General features: G+C 38.4%; 1 protein-coding gene across 6 annotated transcripts; it reads right to left on the minus strand.

Moving 5' to 3' along the window:
* Positions 1 to 610: 610 nt before the first annotated feature.
* Positions 611 to 8,011, minus strand: LOC141656276 (F-box/LRR-repeat protein At4g14103-like). 6 transcript variants are annotated; one of them, XR_012548453.1, is made up of 9 exons: positions 7,727 to 8,010; positions 6,118 to 7,214; positions 5,864 to 6,016; positions 5,479 to 5,790; positions 4,337 to 4,551; positions 3,671 to 4,114; positions 3,101 to 3,132; positions 2,828 to 2,956; positions 2,474 to 2,672 (listed from the first exon to the last, which is right to left on the minus strand). XR_012548453.1 is itself a non-coding variant. In XM_074463108.1 (8 exons), the coding sequence occupies exons 4-8, from the start codon at positions 2,833 to 2,835 to the stop codon at positions 878 to 880; spliced, it is 1,305 nt and encodes a 434-aa protein (XP_074319209.1). In that variant the 5' UTR covers positions 2,836 to 2,956; positions 3,101 to 3,132; positions 3,671 to 4,114; positions 4,337 to 5,479; the 3' UTR covers positions 611 to 877. The 6 variants fall into 6 exon arrangements, 5 of the variants coding, with proteins under 5 accessions (XP_074319209.1, XP_074319210.1, XP_074319207.1 ...); XM_074463108.1 differs by lacking the exons at positions 5,864 to 6,016; positions 6,118 to 7,214; positions 7,727 to 8,010 and adding exons at positions 611 to 1,027; positions 1,196 to 1,342; positions 1,445 to 2,380 and having other exon boundaries at positions 2,474 to 2,537; positions 4,337 to 5,479; XM_074463109.1 differs by lacking the exons at positions 5,864 to 6,016; positions 6,118 to 7,214; positions 7,727 to 8,010 and adding exons at positions 611 to 1,027; positions 1,196 to 1,342; positions 1,445 to 2,380 and having other exon boundaries at positions 4,337 to 5,479.
* Positions 8,012 to 9,392: the final 1,381 nt, after the last annotated feature.

Below are 9,392 nucleotides of genomic sequence, written 5' to 3' on the forward strand. Positions count from 1 at the left end.
AATGATTCTAGAGCTGAAGCTGAGCAGGTGTTCGAGCTATTAGAGCTCAAGCCGAACAGCCCTAGGCTCACGCGCAGGTTTTACAGATCTTCCATGCTTTGTCATGTCCTCATTTTGTTTGGCATACAGGAGCTGCTAAGTTCACATTTTGTTTGATGAGTAACAATTTTATTGACCACGTTTGTCTAAAAAAAAAAAAAACAATTTTATTGACCCGCTTTCACATATGGCCTTTGTGTCTCCGATTTTGAGCCATACTGATCGTCCAACTCGCAACACCATTTGAGGGTAAACAGTAACGACATATTTGCAGGTTGCTAACTCGGTAACCCACACATGTAGCGTGCAAAGTGGAAACGGGTGTACATTGGATTCACATGCACCCGCTATGAAGACATCACTACTAATTACCGATTTACCATAATACCACCTGCACGACTTTGATCTTCAAAACCAATGAATACAGATCCTACCTCCGTTTTCAAAATGGGATGAAACTTATGCCCAAAGTTAAGTTGTATTCATGACATGCCTGTAATTTGTATCACAATGTGATTGCTAGTTTCAAGTTTACAAATGTTTCAGTAAAGACTGTCCAGAATGCCAGTTTAAGGAAACACATCCGAAATTTTCATTCACACTTTGCCAAAAATTCACCCGCATTAGTATATATGTAAAAGCACACTTGTAAGGCTATACGAGTGACTTGTGAGCATTCTTTTTCTCTCTTTATGTACAAAAAAACACCAAGAAAAGTTGCATCACAACTATTTATTATTACAATGTGCAAGATATACCCACTCGATATTCCCAATGGACCTTAGAAGAGTTTATTCTCTACAACCCTCTGCTCCAAAGCCTTAACCTTCTCTAGAAATTACTTTACCATGCCCGTCTCCCCACTCAAGCTGGTGAAATCCATGAGGCTGATTACCTTCAAGCACGATGAAACACAAGAACGAACAGGGTGATCACCAAGCAAGCAGTCGTCGTCTAGTTGATCATCAGTGTTCCGTCCGGCATACCCCTACACAAGTCCATCCAAGAAGGGAATTTAGCAAGATAATCTTCTATATATATATATATATATATCTACATACATTATACTCCATACTAAACAAGATTCCTTAACAAAGTAACTACCGACTCATAATGATATAGACCTATGCAGAAATTTAGTCAAGTGATCATTAACCTGCACTGGTGTGAGAGACTCTAAACACAGCGAGTTATTGAGGAAATCCAGTAGCACATCGTTCCAGCTAACATCGTAGCCTTGACCAAGCTTTAATCGAGTCAAATTCTGAAAAACGGGGAGCTTATAATCACCACTTGTAAGAGCCTTCAAAAGAAGAAAGGATCAGTCAATTTCAATCAAGGCCAAAGATATTTTACAGTATGATTTCGAAGTGTATAAGACTGGTAGTGGTAGCTGATTAATTACCTCCAAGCATAAACCAGATAAGTACAAGATCTCGCAGTTTGAGACACCAAAGATAACATCAAGCATAGTGTTGCAAAGATCTTGGAGATCCTCGAATTCATCACCGTCGAAACCAACCTCAAAATGACCATGAACCACAGAGTCAAGGTTACTGATATAATACTGCTCTGGTACACTTTCGCTATACTTCAGATAAACCAAACTCAGTAGATTGAAACGAATCGAAGAGCCATTAAGTTGGTCAAGAACTCCACCTATTCCGACATCAAGTGTCAACTTCTTAGGCAAGGGATTAGAGAAAAAAAGATCGGATCCATTCCAATCACATCCAATTATCACCAATTCCTCAAGCAATGGGCTACCAGACAAACTCCCATTGAGGCCATCCATACGAAGTTCACCATTAGAAGGGAAAAGAGTGCTATCCCCCAGGAATGAAACCTCTTTGAAAAACAGCACTTTCAAAAATGGAAATGTTACAAGCTTCGGAACATGCAGGATAAAGTTGCAATCCAACTTTGAAACCGTTAAATTCTGACAAGTCAATTCAGGAAGTCGCAGAACAAAAGGGAGACCCAATTCGAGAGATAACTCGATTTTAGTGACCTTGTGCAAGTATAACGCAACATTTATCCAATCAGTAACTAGGGAATACTCGAACCTGGTAATCTGTGACTTCTTGCACTGAACCAATACCCGATTCACAAAATTCCTAAAACAACTATTTCTGTTTGGAGCACCAAAACGGAATTGAGGGTGAATGGACAAAGAATCATCGAAATCACAATCAGTCGTAAGTTGGTTAGCTGAGAGATTACTTGTAGCCACAGCATATTTCGAGGGAAGCAGAGACAGAGTATGGCCCAGAATGTTACCAGGTAAATTGTTGCCCTCCATAGCTACCACCACACGATCACTCCTCCTTCTTCGAGGTATCTAGTTATCAAAAGACGACGAAATTGACAAAGTTAGGTGAAACTACAAACAACAAAATACGAATTAACAAACAGAAGAAAAAGAATAACTTACCCCATTTGGCTGGAAAATTCTCGCCAAAACTACCAAGCGCTCGCCAACAACACCGGTGTACACCCTGCTAGTAAATATTCTTTTAACCGCCTAATTTGTATAACAGACCCAGTAAATATTCTTCCATCACCCATATGTTATGAATCAGACCAAATTAAGCCCCCCTTTTAATTTGGACTCACAATTTGCCAACTTACTTCTGCAACCAAGATACTGGTGATTCAAAATTCCCAAATCAAAGTGAAACTAAATTGAAATCAGATCTTAAATTAGGATATTTCCAAACCCATTGCTCTTACAAATCTAGGAAGGACATAATAAGCATAACAAGAGCTTCACAATTTGCTTGTTTACCTCATCATCTCAGCCTCCTTCCAAACCGTCTGACATCTTAGTGCACTGGCATCATCTCATCAAGTTTGAACTCCTTCACCACCAATTCCATTAACACCAAAAGTCCTCCGTCAAACACCACCCGTAACTCTGTTACACACACTTGCAGAAAATAGCAAACATTAAAACAAGCAGGGATCAAACTTACAAATGAAGAGTACAGTCTCAGATGTTGTAATCATCAAAATTTTGTAATCATCAAAATTTAGTTAAACAAGCAGGGATCAAACTTACAAATTGCTTTATTTACGTTTGTCGAAATTTTCCTGCAAGATAAGATTACCTCACCAATTGAGCTACTTGTATAATAACAAACAATCAAGCAATTGCTGTATGTGACTCGTTTATAGTGTCTAAAGTAAAAATACCTATAGATTCTTTCCTTAATATTTGGAGCAAACGTAAATAAAGCAATTTTAAAAATATCAGTGAATACAAATAGGTAGATAGCTCTAGAACGACATTTGTTGTGGATTGAGGATGGTCCTAAATGAAGATGCTGACTATGAAATCCACTGACAAACAGGCATCAAAGGTTTCTAGTAGTACAAAATGCCAAAGACAATTCATTATCTATTTTCCTTAGACAAGCTCTCAAAACACATTTCAAAGAGGAGATTAATGCCACATTTCCTGCATTGCTTGTTTGCTGCTCACCAAATATATCAATGCACCGAAAACGTTTCTTGTAATCACCAATAATCGAATACCCAGAAAAGAAGAGTCCAGAAATTAAGAAAATTTAATCGTTAAAAACAGTAAATTACCAAAATTGGGAAAAAAAAAACATAGAGGAATGTTTACCTATCCAGCTATCCTTTAATCAGAACAAGGAAACGAGGTAGAGGAGCATCCTTTGTCTTAATCGCCGGCAAAAGCGATCTCATTGGTGCTCTTCCTCTTGTTTCGACACTCATGACTTCACGAATGAACAAACAAAATTAGGATTATTTCTATTGAAGTAAACCTAATTAAGAGTAAAAGGGAAATAGCTGCCTTATCTGGACACCGTAAAAACCTTTGATCATCATTGCTCGAAAACATCAAACCCATTAAGAAATTAGGTTAGGTTGTGAGGTTATGAGGAGAGATTGAAGGAAGAAGCGAAGAAGGAGAAAGGAAATGGAAGAAATGATAATTATAGGATACCCACAGTGAAACAAAAAGGGTAATAATCTGCAGCCAAAATGATGGTTGAGCAACAAATTTAGCTACTTCCGCGATTGTCAGCTGATCTATTAGGCCAACCTGCAATGGTTAAAAATGACAACTGGAAAGTGAAAACATAATTAAATCAACCGATTGTAACTCAGAATGAATATCAGTCGGATTGACATAAATTGGAAACGAAAACGGTATTCAGGTATAAAATGAATAAAAATCCGTTTGGTTCCTAAATTGAAAGGGGGAATGGTTAGATGGAAAGGAATATAAATACAATGAGGTAACAAGATGGTAATTGGAAATTACCTCAGTCGACCTTGTTAGTGCCTTTAATGGTGTATGAGTCAAAGTAACGCCTTTCCGATCGAATTTACCACATTGATGAAGGAAAAAAGAAGGAATGCTTGGTGATACTGAGAGTCTTAGAGTGGAAGGTAGAAGGTTGAACAAAGAGTGGAGAATAAAGGGTCACGTGTCTATGTAAAGGAGTGGTGTAGAGAGAAATCATTTCATTATATGCCCTGCACACAAGTGAATAGTTAGCACTATTCCTAACAAATATTTTCAGAAGTCGTTTATGTGGTGTAGACAAAACGACGTTGTTGAGGGGTAGGCGTTTATGTTGATCAACCGGGTCGTCAAATGTTGCGTCCATGTGATTGGTTGTTTGGGTCGTCAAATGTTCCATCCATGTGATTGGTTGTTGTGTCATCTTGGTGCTCCGTTTTCGGCCGGGCCTTTGGTCAGGTTATGTAGGCTATGTTTCTGTGCCGAGAATTACTCAACCTTTCGGAACAGACCTTCAGTCTGGTTGTGTGGGATATTTTAGGTGGCGGAAGGTTTTTTGGGTGGTTATTTAGTAGTGGGGATGGCGGGGAGAGGCTTAGGGCACAACGGGGAATCGTCAGTTCAGGTGGGGAGGGCGGCCGGCAGTGATCAGACGGCCGAAGGTAGTTGGTGGCAGTCGTGGTCGTGGTGGATAATCATGGTCAAAGTTGGTGGTAGTGTTAATAGAGAGTAAGGGAGTTGTTAGGGTTGAGTAAGTAAGAGGGATTTGGGAGAAAGTGATGAGTGAAGGGAATCATTCTTTTGACTAAACAAACACAAACAAAAACAAAGAGTATCAAAAAGTTGAGAGCATGATTGAACAACAGAGGTTCTGTAACCAAAACGAGTAGCACAAAAAGTCTCAGAATACATATCTCAGAGATTTGATTTACATAAAAGACATTTTATACAACAACAACAATAATGCATCTCATAAAATACTTAAAGATTAAACTGATCATCTCACTCAGCACAAATTCTTATTTTGCGACGGGTCAAATACAACCCATGTGGGGTAGATAAGACAAAAGCAAAGTGCATAGGGAGTAGCATTCTGTTTTGTCTATCTACCACACATGGTATTACTTGACCCGTCGTAAGCTTGCTTGTGACGGATATACCTGTCACAAGGGAGACTTCACTCGGATGGAGCAGGCCCACGAGGCCCTAGGTAGTTGCGTTAATTTCCTCTCGAGCGACACTTGATTCACTTGACACTCGCTTATAACCAGTTCCTCCAATACTGATGCGCTTCTAAGAAGAAATCTGACCAACTCAAGCTCCCGCTCTGTACCCCAGTATGTTTCTATTTCAATTCTTTTGAGAGAAGTGCTGCAACACGAAGGGATTTCTTGAGTGGTACTGAAATACAGACGCTCCAAATCAGCTGCCTCCCTGTCCATTGAAAGATGAGTAGGACCAACAACGAGCCCCTGCAAGGAGAGGACAAATTAAAACCACAGTTCGCTGCCAAACATCAGAACAGCAAAGACACTAAACACCAACCTCTGGGAAAACCAGTGTTTCTAAGATAGGTGAGCGATGGAGAAGCTGTAACAACACTTTATTCCATTTCGTATAGCAACCACAAGACAGGTCCAAATGTCTTAGATTATGAAAGACAGGCAGTTGATCCTTTAAGTTACCAAGACCTAGAGTCTTCATCAGAAAGAACGATTAATCAGAAGTTTCATAGTTAGAGAAAAGGACTACGGTTAGAAGGAAACAAAACTATAGCAAAAGGGTAAAAAGTGACAAACCTCTACAGACAAGCACTCCAAAGACAGACGCTGAACATTATGCGCCGCTCTGACAAGGGAAAGCATGACCGGAAATGAAGGCTCCGGATCTTGAATTGCATTCTTAATGACGATGGTAGCGTCAACAAGTGCATTCATAGGGGTGATAGAGTAAGAAGATGCTAAGTAGGCAGCGTAGGTAAAATACTGCAAGTTAGGAGTATCAATAAGCACAACCTTACTGGCACAGAAGTTGTCGTTATTAATAAATATATGCAATGATCGGAGAGAAGGAGAAGAGATGGTAATATAATCTGCTACCACCCACCAGCCACAGACGTCGAGCTCTTCAAGTAAAGGGCAGCTTGACACTATCCTAGACACAATATCACCGAGGTTGAAATCGGTCGCAAAAAGGTGGAACACTTTCAAGTTTGGGAGAAAAAAGGTTGGCAAGTTAGAAACCAGAGAAAGATCAAGGCTGACATCAAGCTTTAACACCTCCAAAGTTTGACAAGTGAAAAGCTGTGGAGGCAGCTGACAATAGTTGCGGATATGAATACAGAGATCAATCTCCTTAATCCAAGTTCGAGTTAGTGGAAAAGAGATCCACGCATTTAAGTGAGAAGGGTCCATGTGAGGGAAACAATCATCTTCACAGTGATTGATGGAATTACATCCATCATTGTACCTTGTTAGCAAATCCCCACCAAATCGAAGCCTAAACCTGGTGAGATAGGGAGAGAGGGAAGCCTTGAGGACAGAATCCACAAACAGTTTAAATGTTAGGACGCGGGGGAGTTGGTAAGGGGACTTGAGGCAATGAGATATCGGAGAATCATGGAAGTCGAGGGTTGTCATCCAAGGAAAAAGGCGGTGCATCTTCTTGGACAAGACAGTGGTGACAGCAGCATCTTTAGTTGAAAGACGAGAAAGAATCCGAAACAACAAATCATCTGGTAAGCTACTCATCCTATCAACAGGAGGAGTAACACTTGGTTGCAGCACACTGATACTATCAACATGAGGACCAACACTTGGATGCTGCACACTGATCCTATCAACATGAGGACTAACACTTGGTTGCTGCACATGCGGCCGCAACCGGGAACCCATAACTGTAGAGGATAAAAAATCGCATCAATGACTAAAGTAAAGCATTACTACGAAGAGGCGAAAAATTAAAGCTTAAATTAATCCAAACATTATATGGTTCATAATCAATAATCAATGTTGTCATACTAGCTTAATTGGTAAAGTCACGAGGGGTGGTGCTGATGACTTGGGTTCAAATTCCGTTCGCTCCCTTTTCACCAAAAAAATCAGTCGGTAGATGATTGAACTAATTAACTAATTAGCCTAGCATTATCTTCATATACACATGCTAAGGGTGTGGGAGCCCAGATTGTCTCTCGGCTCCCACCAATTTCATGTAAATTTTTATTTTCTTTTTAATGTAATAATAATAATAATAATAAGGAAAAATCAGCACAAGAGAGAAATAAACACCTAATTGATACTGCATCTTCAAAATAATTCAATTCAATTCAATCCATGAATTGAAAATGAAAATCTAATCTAATCTATGAATTATAATAAGGAAATCAGAACAAGAGAAAAATATAAATACCTAATTGATACTGCATCTTCAAACCAATTCAATTCAATTCAATTTACAATAATTTATTATTGGTTTGATAACAGACTTGATCTTCTCTTTAATCCAATTTCGGAGGAGAGGGAAATCAGACGGTTTGATGACCGATTATTATTATAATTTACATATATATATATATAAATAAGGACATAATATATTCGAGTAGGGGAGGGAAATCAGATTCCTCAATGGGAACGCTTTTAAGCTATATACATCGTATCTTTTTTTTTCTGAAATATGCCAAAGTAAGATAAATAAATAAGATGGAGTAATAAATTAGATTAGGCAAAAGAAAAATTTATCCTACCCGTGTGAGATGATACTTCCTTCTTAAGGAAATTAGCTACTCCCTCCTATTCTAAATAATACTCCATATTTTCTTTTTTGTCTATTCACAATACTCTTTCTGTTTCTTTATTGGATTATTTCACAAGAATAATCCATCCTATTGGTGTTCATCCTACATTAATCCAACCTTCATATTAACCTACAATAATACTAACTATCCAACAACCTTCCCATTTTAGTCTTCGGTGAAGGGCTACCTGTTAAACAGGTAAACCCTTTGTTAAATGGCCTAAAAGTTTATTTTTTTACCTCCCTTCTTACTTCTCTCCACTGTAAACCACATTAATCTTCATCTTTCTAATGCAAATCTTCAACATTTCATTTACGAATCCGTCATTCTCATCATTCATTAACATTATACAATACACTTCAACATTCGATTAACAAATTCTTCATTTTTCACCAAAAATCCTAATTTTTTTGCTGTTGAATTTGGGGGATTTCAAAATTGATTGAAACCCACAAAAATTCACCATCGATGGAAATTGATTCGAGATTGAACCATAAAAACCGCCAATCAATTTATTGTTTTCTTCGGATTTTGTGACAAGTTCCTCCATCTTCACCTCTATGACCTTGACTTTACCTTCAACCTCGACTTTCTTCCTTTTCAACTCGGCAAATCTGAATCTCGTGGTTGGCCTCGGAAGCGTCGTTTGTGCTTGTTTCTCGACTCGGAGTTTCTCTAACTCGGCGGTGAAATCGGCAATACGAGTCTGGAACTCGAAGTTTGAGGAGATTTTTATGAAGGAAAGTCGATGGCGGCGAGAATTCAGACATAGTGTTAGTGTCGCCATTTACGAGTGAATCTTCATTGTTATCCGCCATTAATGATGATGATGATTTGGTTGAATTAGTGTTTGGCAAAGGGAGGAAATTATAATATAGAGAATGATGATTGATGAGGCAGTTTGGGTTTAAAAGGGATGTAAATTGGGGATAGAAAAAGATGATTAAATAGGGTTAAATAAAGAAGAAGATGATTAAATGAAGAAGAAGAAGAAGACAGATGATTTGGTCTAATTGAGAGGTTAAGGAGAATACAGAAGAAGAAGATGGAATGAAGAAGAAGAAGGCAGCCATATTAAATAAGAAGAACCGGAATTAGCAGGTCGTTTAAGTGGGCAAGTGCAAGCTAGGGAGATTGTGTGATAGTTAATATTATTGTAGGTTAATATGAAGGTTGGATTAATATAGGATGAACACCAATAGGATGGATTATTCATGTGAAATAATCCTTCTTTATTTGGCAAACTTTATATTTATTTTAATTACTTCACCACAAAACAAT

Source organism: Silene latifolia, chromosome 5 (assembly GCF_048544455.1).
Source record: "Silene latifolia isolate original U9 population chromosome 5, ASM4854445v1, whole genome shotgun sequence".
In the NCBI taxonomy this organism is placed as follows: Eukaryota; Viridiplantae; Streptophyta; class Magnoliopsida; order Caryophyllales; family Caryophyllaceae; genus Silene; species Silene latifolia.

What these genes read in the sequence shown, in the direction of transcription:
- LOC141656276 (XM_074463105.1), bottom strand. An exon ending in TGGAGTGCTTGTCTGTAGAG is followed by an intron (nt 6,017 to 6,117) that starts GTTTGTCACTTT and finishes TTTCTGATGAAG; the next exon opens with ACTCTAGGTCTTGGTAACTT. An exon ending in AAACACTGGTTTTCCCAGAG is followed by an intron (nt 5,791 to 5,863) that starts GTTGGTGTTTAG and finishes CTCTCCTTGCAG; the next exon opens with GGGCTCGTTGTTGGTCCTAC.